General features: G+C 35.4%; 1 protein-coding gene across 1 annotated transcript; it reads left to right on the top strand.

Moving 5' to 3' along the window:
• The first annotated feature begins 3,609 nt into the window (after window positions 1–3,609).
• LOC143587291 (histone acetyltransferase HAC1-like) lies at window positions 3,610–14,781 on the top strand. The gene is made up of 16 exons (XM_077068619.1): window positions 3,610–3,694; window positions 5,795–6,070; window positions 6,155–6,263; window positions 6,336–6,618; window positions 7,226–9,180; window positions 9,275–9,571; window positions 9,682–9,960; window positions 10,362–10,490; window positions 10,573–10,773; window positions 10,861–11,003; window positions 11,359–11,671; window positions 11,763–11,902; window positions 12,582–12,660; window positions 12,742–13,134; window positions 13,569–13,786; window positions 14,300–14,781. Exons 2-16 carry the CDS (start codon window positions 5,892–5,894, stop codon window positions 14,412–14,414), a joined length of 4,833 nt encoding a protein of 1,610 aa, XP_076924734.1. The 5' UTR covers window positions 3,610–3,694; window positions 5,795–5,891; the 3' UTR covers window positions 14,415–14,781.

Genomic DNA, 14,781 nt, shown 5'->3' with positions numbered 1-14,781 from the left:
GTAAAAAATAATGAATTGGACCACGACATCGAGGTTTTAACAAAGGAGCTATCCGAAGACGACCCGAGAGTCCAATCTCTAAAAGCAATTCGACAAGCGATTTTTTGAAAAATACAACATGTAGTCTTATTATTATTTATGGTCTTATTATTATTTATTGTTGTATTTTTTTTTAATTTAATTTAGTTTTATTTGTGAGTTTAATGTATTTTTTTAATTTTAATGTAGTTTATTAATTTTATTTTTAATTATTTAATGAATTATTATTTTCAAAAACACAAAAAAATATTAATAGTGACTAGGCGCCACGTGGCGCTACGCCCAGGGGTGGAGAGTTATGACTACACCCTATTTTTTTAAAATAACATAACTCTGGCTGGGCGCCACATGACGCATAACGCCTAGGGGTGGGACATTATGACTACGCATGGTCTAATCTAGGGCTGTGTAACAGTTCAGAACCGTGAGAACCAAACCAGAACCGGGACCGAAAATGAGTGAAAACTAGTTACGGAACCGAAACCTATTATAGTAAACTCGTTCGGTTCCAGAACCGCTAAAGCCGATTCTCGCTAATCGGTTCTGGCCGAACCGGTTCGATCATTTATTTATCAAATGAGTTATGCAAACTTTGCAAATTGCAAAACAAGTTTATACAATTGTATGTCTTCTTTCACGTTAAAACTAATTTAGATTACAACATGAACATTCGTTATATTTTTTATTAAAACCTAAATGTTGAAGTTAAAATATATCATTAGCAACGATAGATTAATGGAAGATCATAACATTTAATATTAAATTACCTTGATTGCTTAAATCAATATTGATCATAGTTGCTAGTTCTTGAATGTACATAAAGAAGATTTGAATTGAAAAATGATTGAATGGATTCCGGTTAATAAGTTACTCTATATAAAATGGGTTTGTAGAGACTAGCCTCAGTTTAACCGTAAATAGCTCTAAACCGTAAACCGAACTTTGTTTACTAGTTTTGTTAAATAATTGTATAAACATGCTTTATGTTAGATTTAAGTTTCTAAAATCATTTTTATAAGTTCTATGGTTATTGGTTTTGTAGAATCTTACCTCGGTCTTAACCCGAAACAAGATCCGAGCCGAAAACCGAACTTTCGTTTAAAGATTTTATTGTTAACTTTTTTGTTGTAAAACTTAAGTATCTTCATTTATAAATTATTATACAAGTTCTTTGATATTTGGGCATGTGGCAACCATCCATGAACTTATTGTAAGATGGAAACCGAACCCAACCGAACTAAATCGATTTTCACTCGCTTAAGACACACAAGTGTGTTTTTAGCTATCAAGACTTGTATAAATCTTTAAAAATATTTTATAAACTGATTTTAATTAATTTCTTATGGTGCTTGGAATGTTGAATCCAACTTGATCTTATAACAAAGTTTGGACCGACAAAACCGAACACTCGCTTAACGGACGCTGTTAGTTCTAAAACAATATAACTACATACTTGGTTAAGTCTTATTACATTTTAAACCTTAAACTTTAATTGTTTACATTTCTTAACATTTGCTTTCATTTAAAGACTTCCAAGACAACTTTTTTAATACAAGACTTCTTTTTTTAGGCTTTGTTCGATAAACTTGTCGTTCCGGTTAATCTCCAAATTACCAATCTTTCAAGTTTATTACATACATGTGAGTATTTTCATACCCCGTTTCCCGTCTTTCGTTTTGGGGGTAATATTGCATATTTATTCAAACTAAATGTTTTATACTTGAGTCTTAAACCACAAACTTTATTATGTATTTTACTTAAATAAATGCTCGATTTGGTGTTCTATGCTTACATGCCTATATGCTAATGTGTTTACCGTTTTTGAAGGGTTGATTCATAAATCCTTAGCTACTTGGTATTCTCTTATAGCAAGGTGTCGTTAATGTATTCTTATTAACGATTTCATTCAAAATCATAGACTATTTGGTATTCTCTTATAGCAAAGTGTCGCTAATGTATTCTTATTAACAATTTCATTTATCCAAATTATTGCTATTATTTATTGTTTTGTATACAAGTTGTGGAATTTCCTATTATATATGTATTGTTCAAAAACTATGAAATTGCTCATCAACCTTTGTGTTGATAAACTTTATTTTATGTAATGTTACAGGTTTGACTTTTGGTTGACTCGAGACTTGGAGAAAACATAATCAAGACCGTTAGGATATTAGCAAAAATGAACAATATATTATTTGCTATGTTTTGTTTTGGTTATGGTATGAACATGTTATGTGACTTCTTATGATTTTGTGAAATTAAATGAGTTGATTAAATATTGTCACTTTAAATAGTGTCTTGTGTATTTGGGCAATCCGTTGCACCCGGCATATTCCGTCGCCTTTGGTCGGGGTGTGACACATAGTAATGGGCATTGTTAGACATCTAGAAGAAGACATAGCATTCACAACACGTGCCCTAAAAATATGTGATGGACTTTTGTAAATTATAGGATATGGTTGAGAGTTGTTACGAGTAAATGAAAGAAAAAATGTTATATGAGAAAACAAGGGATTCTTTTTAAGATTGTCTCTCATGTGGCTCTTAGTAAATCAATGGATTTTGAAAATTGGAAGTTTAAGGATAACTAGGACTTTTAATAAACAATTCGAATTTAAGGATTAAGGATATCTTCGGGAGATGTTTTTATTTCTAAAGTTTCTTTTATGTTGCTATAACATGTTCAACATCGCTACAACCAAATTAAGTTGTCATGTCGTCTATGTTGTTCTATAATACTTGACATTATTTTCACCATTTTCTATTGTGAGAATGTTGGAAACTTCTAAGGTGCTGATTGCAATCTAGAAACAACACAAGTAAGAGCATTCTCATCAGGTCCTCTAACAATTTTGTGAGTGAAATCTCTAAAAATCTTATAGAATGGTAAGTGGTTGTGAGTGGATGAGATAAAAAAATTAAAGAGATAGGTAAATTTTAAGTAAATTTGAAAGTGGTTTGAAGTGAATGAGAAAAAAAGATAATGATAAAGATGCAAACAAATATTATTTAATTGTATATGTGAGAGAAAATATAGTATTTTTTAGTGTAGTTATAGAGATAGAGATATATGAGCTGTTGTGATGTTCTAAACCACACTTTAAACCAAACCAACTTCACATATTATGAATTGATATTCAGTTTTTCATCAAATTTGAATATCAAACAAATTTTCATAATTTTATACCACAATATCACTGCATCATTAAGGAGGATTAAAAACTTGTTTGTTTTTAAACTGTTAAATTAAAAATCAATATATACATATATATTTCTTTAGAATGACAACTTTTTTGTACGTTAAGCCACTGTACTCTCTAATTTTGAAGAGCCCTATTATTCTACTCTAATCAGACTATGTTGTCTTAACCAGACTCACATTCTCTACGTAACTTATTGTGAAACGTAATCCTATAAAAGAATTATTATATTTCCAAATATTAATTTTATATTCAAATTCAAAGCAGAATACCCGAAGCAGAAAACCAAACCGTGTATTTCTACCCAAACCCGGATATCCGGTAAGTTATCGGGTTATAATTATGCCCGAGAAATTCACCCCCAATTCTCTCTCTTTTGCATTTGCAAAGTCGTATTTGGTTTCTTGATGCGTTTCCAATTACTCATCCACCTACACTTCTGATAACAAATTAAGGTATGTTAATTCTATCTATCCTCATCACAAAGATGGTTGCTTTATCCTGATTATTGAGGTTGTAATTGATTTACGTAGCTTATTTGACCTTATATTAGAAAACCCAGATTCAGGTTTGCTAAATTAGGAGTTTTTGGGGGTTTGTTGTTTAATAGTCAAGATTTATTAGGTTTTCAATCTAGAAATGAATAAATGTTGGTTTTTTTTACTACTTTAGTTGCAAGTCTAATCAAATCAATCATGCCCGTTATAAATCCCGTCAATAGCAAAGCTATAAGCAGGGTCTGGGGAGGGTGAGATGTCGGCAAACCTTACCTCATATATTATGTCAAATTATACATAATTTGAACTGTAAAACAAATGGTGTTTTAGCTTCTTGAAGGAGAATGCAGTTGAAGAGCTTGTGTGTGTATACATGTTCATGTATATATGTGTGTTTAATATTTGATATTACTGCTACCAGAAAACATTTCATGTAGTTTTGACTTGTAAGAGTTGAATCATGGTACAATTGAGTGATAGAAGCTTCCTTAGTTCATAGTTTGGGTGTTCTAGTTGGAGTAGGTTTGATATATAATGCATTTAGTAATGATGAGAAGGTAAGTGTTTTGCTCATTGGTTGCAGAGGCAACTACTGCAGATCATTTTTACGAGTCCTGAATATTTTAGAACTTGAAATAGATTTGTGCATTATGACGAGTAGAAAAAAGTGCGAAGTATTAGTTTCAAATGCCCAGTGCAAGGTTAGTAGTTGTTTAAAGAGTTAGATGATTTTATTACTTTGATGATAAAATGCATCTAGTGTTGGGATACATCTAGGATTTAAGGAGCATAAAACTTTAGTTATTACTAGAAGGTATGCTGGGCTTAAGGGCTTTCATAAGGTACGGATTTTGAAGGAGGATTCAGTATATAATCCTTAACAGTTCTCTAGGTAAGTCTTTTAGGTACCTATTATACATATACTATAAATCAATGAACTTTATACCTCATCCTTGTAACCTAACCTAATCTATCAACTTGCAAATGACTTAATATCGTCCATACGTGACATGACATTATTGCTGCCCTTCTCTTGCTCAAGTTGGTTTATGTATATATTCTGGTTCTGATACTTTAGCCAATCACATATTTTCTTTCAATCTGTTTTCATCAGAGGTGCATAACCATTACTTAATAGTGTTAGGGTAAGTATCACTGCTTGACCCTACTGGTTCAGGGCTTCTTGATCACCTGATCTAGGTCAAAGTCTCCTTCTGATCTACAACTGATCCTGATGATCTTGGTTAGATTCTGGTTGATCAACAGATAAATAGCAGAAGCGATTTGGCTGCTGATCTCGATCCTGTTTGACTGCTACTGATCGGTTGATGTAGACAAACAGCTAACTGCTGCTGCTGACCTGCTGTTAATGGCGCAAACAGGACACACACATGCACACACAATCACAGAAACCACAAAACAGAAAGAAAGGACACGAAATATTTAGTGCGGTTGCACGCGCCTCACTTGTGCTTTCAGAGTGCCTTAAGTGCCTCAACTATGCTTTTCGGACAATGCGCGCCTTAGGTAGACAAAGCGAAGCACCTCAGGCACGTTTTTTAAAATCAACTGACCTACATCTACAGTCTGCACTAAAGCCAATATTATCTCTGAGGTGGTAAAGATTACAATTACAAGAGACCTAAATTTATAGACTTACTAAACAATATCAGGGCTGCCCTTAACCGACCTAGTTTAGGGCCGGCTGCCACTAAACTTAATCAGTGGCCACACTTAACAAATAGCTCAGTGCCTTAAACTATCTTCCTGAGGCATATTTGTTTCATGTCGTTTGACATTCTGCCACCTGCCACCTTTCACTTCTATATCATAAACTCTACTTGCTTCACATGTTTTGTTTTACCATCAAATGTTGTGGGTTTTGTAAATATTGAAATGACATACTATCTCTGGCACATAGCCACATAGACTGTACATGACAACGATATTGGTAACGCCATTGTCTGTAATCATCTTTCCAAAGGTGATAGTTTTAAACCTAAATGGGAAGACCTACTGAAGTTTTATTATTGCTGTTGGCATTGTGATTTTCTTCAGGAAAACTGAAGCAGTTTGACAATATTTGGTGTTGATTGAATGTCTTAGAGTGGTGTTTTGTGTTACGGGTATCATATCTACTAGTTGACACGAAAAGATGAATTTGCCGACACATATGTCTGGACAGTTTTCTGGGCAGGTACCAAATCAATCTGGGACTTCAATGTCTACAGTGCCACATCAGCCAAGCATAATGCAAGGCTCTGGAGGTCAGTGTAGTACACTCAACATGGAGCCTGGTTTAGTGAGTGCTCGACGGTATATACAAGAGAAAATGTAAGTTGGTCCTTTTCTGCATTTCATTGCATGTTCTAGATATTTGACAGCCAAATCCTGATGATATATTATCTTCTTCTGAAGCTATGATTTCTTAATGAGGCGACAACAAGCTCAGGAGCTAAATCCAAAGAAGGTGATTGACATTGTTAGACATTTAGAAGAAGGCCTGTTTAAAACTGCAACCACCAAGGTTTTGAATTTTCTTCTTTGATTCACTCTATTTAATATAAAACTATAAATTCATTTCTCCTTTTTGTTTTAGGAGGAATACATGAATATAGAAACACTGGAAAACCGTTTACATGTTTTGATCAAACGCCCCCCCTTCAGTAACCACAATCAACAATATCCACAAGGAAGTACTTCTGTTCCCCCAGGTACTATGATTCCAAATCCCGGTATGCCTCAAAGTGGGAACTCAAGTATAATGGTTCCATCATCTATGGATACCATGGTGTCACCAGCTGTTAACACGGGGAACTTTATGCCAATTAACACTCGGATTCCTACTGGGATGCACAATGGTTCAATAAGTTCATCTGATGGTAAATTGCTAAAGTTTTTCTTTATTTTGTTTTAAGTTCTGTGTAGGCTTGTAACGAACCGAACAAAGAGCATGTTTGTGTTTAGTCGTTTAACATTAACTAACAAACAATTGAACGAACAAGGTTTTGTTGTTCGTTCGTCACGAAAGTGAACACGTTTGTGCTTGTTTTTGTTCTCTCGTTAACAATATAAACGAACGGTTACAAACGTATACGAACGAACATAACTGACCTTTAGGCTAAAACTAGTTAAAAGTCATATAAAGAACAATGTGTTGGGTCTAAAAAGTTATTACAATTATATTAAGTTGTAATAGGCCAAACCGTTTTAAATGATTATCTTAATGAATGTAAAAGAACGACCTAAAAAAACGTAAACTAACGAACATAAATGAACGTAAACGAAGAAACATAAACGTACGTTCACGAACATAAATGAACTATCGTGACATGTGCTCATGTCCGTTCGTTAACTAAATGCACAATATATCTTGTGTGAACATAAATGAACTTTCCACCGAACTGTTCACTGATATTTGTTTACAGGCCTAGTTCTGTGTGTTACCAAGTGTGCTACTCTGCATTACAACTGTATCCTTTTATGCAGGTTTGATTAACGGTTATCAACAGCCAACAACAAATTTCTCCAATAATACAGTTGGAAACAGTTTGATTTCATCGATGGGTGCTCAAAGAATGGCCAGTCAAATGATACCTACTCCTGGATTTAGTAATAATGACAGCACGAACAACCAGTCTTACATGAATATAGATTCTTCCAACAATGTTGTTGGGCTATCAACTATTGACTCTACAACTGTATCTCAACCGTTACAACAAAAGCAGCACGTTGGTGGTCAAAATAGCCGGATATTACATAACCTAGGAACCCATATGGGTGGGGGAATCAGGTCTGGTTTACATAAGAAACCGTACGGGTTTCCAAACGGGTCAATGAACAGTGGTTTAGGAACGATGGGAAGCTATTTACCTGTCATGAATGGTTCAGGAACCTCAGAAAGCTATGCAACAGCTTCCAACTATGTTCCAACAAGTTCTGCTACATCCATGATGAATAACCAGGGTATGAACTCGGTAAACTTGCACGCGTTACATAAAACAAGCTCTCCCATGATGGTCAATCAGTCAACTTTTGTCAACACTCAACAAGGGTCAAACATGAAGCCTTTAATTGATCAATCAGAAAAGATGGATTTCCGGTCTCAGCATTCGTTACAGCAGCCTGGTCATTTTCAGCAGCAACTTGTTCATAATCAAAGTCAAGGTCAAAGTCAACAAAAGCAGCAGTATCAGCATTTATCATATGGTCAGTCCCAGTTGATACCTGATCCTGGTGGCCAACCGCAAATGTCTGATCATTTTCAGTCTTCCCAAATGACGAATCACTTTCAAGAGAACATTGGGGATGGTCAATTTGTTGTTGACTCTCAAAATGGTCTTGCTAGTTCAATAGGAGTTCAACCGGGTTCTCTAATGCAGGGTCAATGGCAATCAAGGTCTCAAGATGTGCCACATGTACAAGGTAACATGTTAGACCAAAATATCAAAGAAGAATTTAGTCAAAGAAACAATCTTTCTTCGGAAGGATCTATAACCCATCAAACTGCTGCCAGTAAACCAACAGACCCACCTAACTCTGGTGCGATTTCTAAATCTGTTGACCCTAACCATGAATTACAGTACAAGAATCAACAAAGATGGTTGTTATTCTTGCTACATGCTCGTAAATGTGTTCATCCACCAGGAAAATGTCCAGAAACTACTTGCATCAGGGCTCAACAATTGTTAAACCATATGAAGTCATGCAATGATGTGGCTCAATGTCAATATCCTCGTTGTAGAAGCACAAAGCTGTTAGTTCATCATCATAGGCACTGTAGGGATCCTAGTTGTCCTGTTTGTGTTCCAGTAAGGCGATTTGTGTCTGTGCAACTTAAAGGGTCCCCACGTGAAGAGTCTAGTGAACATAGCATAAAAACAAGTCCACCTGTCGTTCCATCTGTTGTTGAAACCTCACAAGATTTAAACCCGACTCTTAAACGAATGAAAATAGAGCCGTCATCACAATCACTACCTACCGAAAGTCAAACTCCTATAATAGTACCTGTCACCAATGCATCTCAACAAATTCAGGATCAAATTGGCGACACGAATATAACTTCCACGAAAACCGAAGTTACAGGGGTAAAATCGGAAATTTTTGCAAGTTCTGTGCATGAAAATCCCAAGGATAACGTGGAAGATTCTGGAAACCAAAAGTTTAAAGTTGATCCAGTTGTGCCTACTAAAGCCACTAGTTTACCTAAACAGGAGTTTGTTAAGCCTGAGATAGAGGTAGGACAGGGCCAGGCCCAAGCCCAAACCCAGGCCCAAGCTCAGACCCAGGCCCAGCCCAAATCAGAAAATGCAGCACTTCCGGTTGAATCTTCTTCTGGAACCAAATCCGGTAAAGCAAATATAAAGGGAGTATCAATGATAGAGTTATTTACACCAAAGCAGGTTCGGGAGCATATCTCTGGTCTCAGGCAGTGGGTCGGCCAGGTTAGATTACTAAAATACCCTCGCCTAACTTTGTCTTATATTAAAAAGAAATTAGTTCTTCACATTTAATATCTTTTATATATCTGTTGTATAGAGCAAGGCGAAAGTAGAAAAGAATCAAGCTTTAGAACACTCGATGAGTGAGAATTCTTGTCAGTTATGTGCTGTTGAAAAGCTCACTTTCGAACCACCACCTACATATTGCACACCCTGTGGGTGCCGTATTAAAAGAAATGCAATGTTCTACACTGTCGGGGCCGGTGACACCCGTCACTACTTTTGTATCCCGTGCTACAATGACGCTCGTGGAGACACGATTAACGTTGATGGAAGTAATATTCCGAAAGCCAGATTAGAGAAAAAGAAAAACGACGAGGAAACTGAAGAATGGGTATGCTGTATTATTATTATTATTATTATTATTATTATTATTATATCTTATTGTTGCTTGATTGCTCAGATGAATATTTTATTAAAAGTTGTGGTTTGTCTTTTTTGCAGTGGGTTCAATGTGACAAGTGCGAAGCATGGCAACATCAAATATGTGCATTATTTAATGGTAGAAGAAATGATGGTGGACAAGCGGAATACACGTGTCCAAATTGTTATGTGGAAGAAGTTGAAAGAGGAGAGAGAAGCCCTTTACCGCAGAGTGCTGTACTCGGTGCAAAGGATTTACCGAGAACCATACTTAGTGATCATATCGAGAGCCGGTTGTTTGGAAGATTAAAACAAGAGAGACTAGAGCGCGCGAGGGTGCATGGTAAAAGTTATGATGAGGTAAAACCATAAAAGTTAATCTTGTCACTTTAATCTGACCAAGATGAAGTTTGTAAAATTAGGGCTGTTAACTAACCGAACTTAACGAGATCTTGTTCGTACATAGTAAGTACATAACCAGCCAAAACATAAACCAGGTCAAGTACATAGAAATAATTATCCGAACGAACGTTCATGAACAAGTTACCGAACATTCACTAACAAATGGGACCTCTATGTGTGCTCGTTCGTTTTGTTAATCGAGCAGAATTTCTTGTTCATGTCCGTTTATTTGTTAAATGAACGAACACAAACGAACTTCCAGCTGAATGGTTCACCAACGGTTTGCTGAACGTTTGGTTCATTTGCATCCCTATGTATATTGTGATCACTTATTGTGTTTTAAATTGTGATTATATCAGGTTCCAGGAGCGGAATCACTCGTTGTCAGAGTCGTATCATCTGTTGACAAGAAATTAGAAGTCAAACCGCGGTTTCTTGAAATCTTTCAAAATGAAAACTACCCTGTTGAATTTGGGTACAAGTCAAAGGTATTTGTTACAATAATAATAATAATACTTTTGATGTCATCATTATTAAGCCAATTTCTAAACAATGGTTTGCTTGTTTTAGGTCGTTTTGTTGTTTCAGAAAATTGAAGGGGTTGAAGTATGTCTTTTTGGGATGTATGTTCAAGAATTTGGAGCAGAGTGTGAGCAACCAAATCATCGTCGTGTGTATCTTTCTTATTTGGATTCGGTCAAATACTTTAGGCCTGAAATTAGGACTGTCACGGGGGAGGCTCTTCGCACATTTGTATATCATGAAATTCTGGTAAGGTGTTTTTTTTTTAAATCCATTTTATTTGTTTGTTTTATTAAGTTGACCAAGTTTACTGATTTATTTTCATCCTTCTTACAGATAGGTTACCTAGAATATTGCAAATTACGTGGTTTCACAAGTTGCTATATTTGGGCTTGCCCTCCGTTAAAGGGTGAAGATTATATCTTGTATTGTCATCCTGAAATTCAGAAGACACCAAAATCTGATAAACTAAGAGAATGGTACTCAGTTTGTATTGTTATTGTTATATTTATTATTAGAGTTAATTACACAAATGGTCCCTGTGATTTGGGCAAAGTAACACCTTTGGGGTCTAATGTTTGAAAGTGGCAAGTTTTAGTTGTGGTTTCAATTTTGTAACATGTTTGGGATCCCCCTTTTAAGAAGTCGGTATTTTGGTCATTTTTCTTATAGTTAGCCTTAGAACCCAAACATGTTACAAAATTGAAACTTCAAACTTGCAAACGTTAGACCCGAAAGGTGTTACTTTGCCCAAACCATAGGAGCCATCTTTGTAACTAACTCTTATTAATGTTAATTCTGTTACTAATTGGTTTATGTGAATGAATGCATTAGGTATTTGTCAATGTTGAAGAAAGCTTCAAAGGAGAATATTGTAGTTGGTTTAACTAATCTATATGATCATTTTTTTGTATCTACTGGTGAATGTAAAGCTAAGGTAACCGCAGCTCGGTTACCCTATTTTGATGGAGACTATTGGCCAGGTGCTGCTGAAGATATGATTTATCAGATCCGTCAAGAAGAGGAAGGTAGAAAGCAAAACAAGAAAGGATTTATTAAAAAGTCAATAACAAAAAGAGCTTTGAAAGCTTCTGGTCAAACTGATCTTTCTAGTAATGCATCCAAAGATCTGCTACTGATGCATAAGGTAATTAAAATTTACTTTTTGGTTAGTTTGTGTGTTGATGTTTATTTTAATAAAACCCGTTTGCTCTTGTTTTGGGATCTATTTGGTGCAGCTTGGTGACTCGATTTCCCCAATGAAGGAAGATTTCATTATGGTTCATTTGCAGCATGCGTGCACTCATTGCTGTATTCTTATGGTGTCGGGAAATCGTTGGGTTTGCCATCAGTGCAAAAAGTTTCAGATCTGTGATAGGTAAGCAGGCTAATATCTTAACTTGTTTTCTGGTTTTGGGTTTTCAACTTTTATCAAGAATAGGTCTGTTTAAAAGCTCGTAGTTTGTGGATCACTCAAACAAAGCTTGCTCGAAATCGGCTTGTTTTGTAAACGAGTTGAGCCAAGCCTACTGGGTCTGTAAACGAGCTAGATTGGTCTGTAAACGAGCTGAGGCTGAGCCAAGGTTGGTGTGACTTGTGGCTCTTTTACAGACCGTGCTATATGTGTCATGTGGTTCTTGCAGTTTTAAACATCAAGACTAGCCAACTAGACCCTAAATTTAAAGCCCAAATTTTAATATGTATAAACTATAAACCAAATTTTGACATTTTTAAATTCTGGCTTTTGTAGTTTATAAATTCTGCATTATCCGTATGTTACGAAAATTATTTTTTACTTGTTTCTATATATATTAGTAAGTGTAAAAGTATATAAAAACAACCACGAGCTGGCTTGATATGAGCTCAACATTTCAGCTCGTTTAGATAAACAAACCGAGTAGACTCGGTTCATTTACAACCCTCGTTCAAGAATGGTATTTTTTTTCACAATTCTTGACAGAAGCTCATTTTCATATTGCTATTATTATTATTATTACCGCAGCAAAAACATAAGATGAATGTAATTGACTGTTCAAACTTAACGCTTGCAATTACAGTTGCTATGAAGTTGAACAGAAGCTTGAGGATAGAGAGAGACATCCCATCAATCATAGGGAGAAACATCCACTTTATCCTGTAAGTTCTTCTATATCAGGATCTCCATCCTATCGATCTTGATTATGATTACAACTATAATCAAAATTAATAATTATGCAGATTGAAATCAATGATGTTCTGGTAGACACAAAAGACAAAGACGAGATCCTCGAGAGTGAATTTTTTGACACCCGGCAAGCTTTTCTTAGTCTTTGTCAAGGAAACCATTATCAGTACGATACTCTTCGTCGAGCAAAACATTCCTCAATGATGGTGCTGTACCATCTTCATAATCCAACGGCACCTGCATTCGTGACAACATGCAACCGGTGTCATAATGATATAGAAACAGGACAAGGCTGGCGGTGCGATGTTTGTCCTGACTATGATGTCTGCAATTCATGCTACCACAAAGACGGAGGCATTGACCATCCTCATAAGTTGACTCCTCATACCTCCATTGCTGAGCGTGATGCACAAAATAAAGAAGCCCGCCAACAACGTGTTGTACAGGTATGTACTGTACGCGCGCACACACGAACACGTACATATGGATCAGGATCAGAGCTTACAAATATTTTGAACTTTAAGAACTCTTAACAATAAAAACTAATCATTTTATATAGTATTATTTTGAGGGTATTTCTGTCATTTGTTATATGTGATTTTTTGATTACATATATGTAAATCGGTTATATATATCATATATATAAATTACATATATGTTATAGTATATGACAGAACTACCCTCAAAGAATATTAAATATATTAACTAAGTTACTAAAATGATTGGTTGTTAAGAGTTTTTAAAGTTCTTAAATTATTTGTAAGTTCTGAAATGGTTCTGGTCCTATATATATATATATATAATATATGGCTTTTTATCCACTTTGGTTATAAAGATTCAAGATTGTAACACTTGCATTATTTTGTTTTTGGTATTGTAGTTGAGGAAAATGCTTGATCTTCTGGTACACGCTTCTCAGTGTCGCTCCCCGGTTTGCCAGTATCCAAATTGTAGAAAGGTGAAGGGACTTTTTAGACATGGGATTAATTGTAAAGTACGCGCTTCTGGTGGTTGTGTTCTTTGCAAGAAAATGTGGTATCTTCTTCAACTTCATGCCCGGGCTTGTAAAGAATCCCAATGTCATGTACCACGTTGCAGGTTTGCTCCTTTTGTTTTCAATATTATGGAAATGTTATGTTTAGAGTAAAGTACATAGGTATGTAAACGAATACGAACGGGATGTGTTTGTGTCTATTCATTTAACCTTAACCTAACAGACGATAGAAACGAGCTATTAAATGGACGGGGTTTCTTGTTCGCGTTTGTTAAGAAAAAAACGTGTTCGTGCTCGTTTATGTTTATTAGTATACAATATAAATAAATGGTTCATGAACGTAAACAGACAAATTAATGAACATGACTGGACGTAGATGGATTATATTAATTAAAATTAAACGTGGACATCAATCTGTTGGGCATAAATAATTAATAAAATCAGACTAAACTGTAATGGGTAATATTTTAATTTCATAAAACTAGGTTGAAAAAATTTAAATGAATATACAAACGAGCTAACTGAAAAAGCGTAAGTTAACATAAATGAACGCAAACAAACAAAAGCAAATGAACCAAACATATTCGTTAATCTGTTTTTTTGGATTATGTATACAGAGATCTGAAGGAACATTTGAGAAGGCTGCAACAACAGTCAGATAGTAGACGGCGGGCAGCTGTGATGGAGATGATGAGGCAGCGTGCAGCGGAGGTTGCTGGCGGCAGTGGATGACAAAGTTGTAAATATATCGAAAAGATGTATCATAGCGTGATTCAAAGAAATCTCAAGTGTATTTATAGGCACAGGAACATGACGATGATGATAAAAGAAATGGTAACGAATGAAGGCTCGGCTGTACAAGGGAGTTAGTTAGTGTTGACATTATTGCATCATCTTCTTCCCTGCGGGTCTGGTTGAGTTGGTTACCAGTGATTCTTTAATTCTTAGATTATGCAATGTTATTATTTATGGTGTGGTAAACGACACCATAAATATTTTACGGATTTCCCATGTACTGTACTTTTAATGTAGCATGATTAAAACACAGCTGTTGTAGATGTTAGAAGGTGAAAAGGAACCAAACAGGAACTATAGCGTT

The sequence above is a fragment of the Bidens hawaiensis genome, unplaced genomic scaffold, assembly GCF_021521415.1.
Source record: "Bidens hawaiensis isolate Kalapana, Puna unplaced genomic scaffold, B.hawaiensis_p1.1 tig00035439_1, whole genome shotgun sequence".
Lineage (NCBI taxonomy): Eukaryota > Viridiplantae > Streptophyta > Magnoliopsida > Asterales > Asteraceae > Bidens > Bidens hawaiensis.
Note: the sequence above shows the minus strand (reverse complement) of the source record. Positions and strands in the feature narration are given on the sequence as shown.

Coding starts and splice junctions, on each gene's coding strand:
- LOC143587291 (XM_077068619.1), top strand. CDS start 5,892: ATGAATTTGCCGACACATATGTCTGGACAGTTTTCTGGGCAGGTACCA. Junction 6,619..7,225: donor TTCAATAAGTTCATCTGATG/GTAAATTGCTAA, acceptor CCTTTTATGCAG/GTTTGATTAACGGTTATCAA. Junction 13,135..13,568: donor GCCAACAACGTGTTGTACAG/GTATGTACTGTA, acceptor TTGGTATTGTAG/TTGAGGAAAATGCTTGATCT.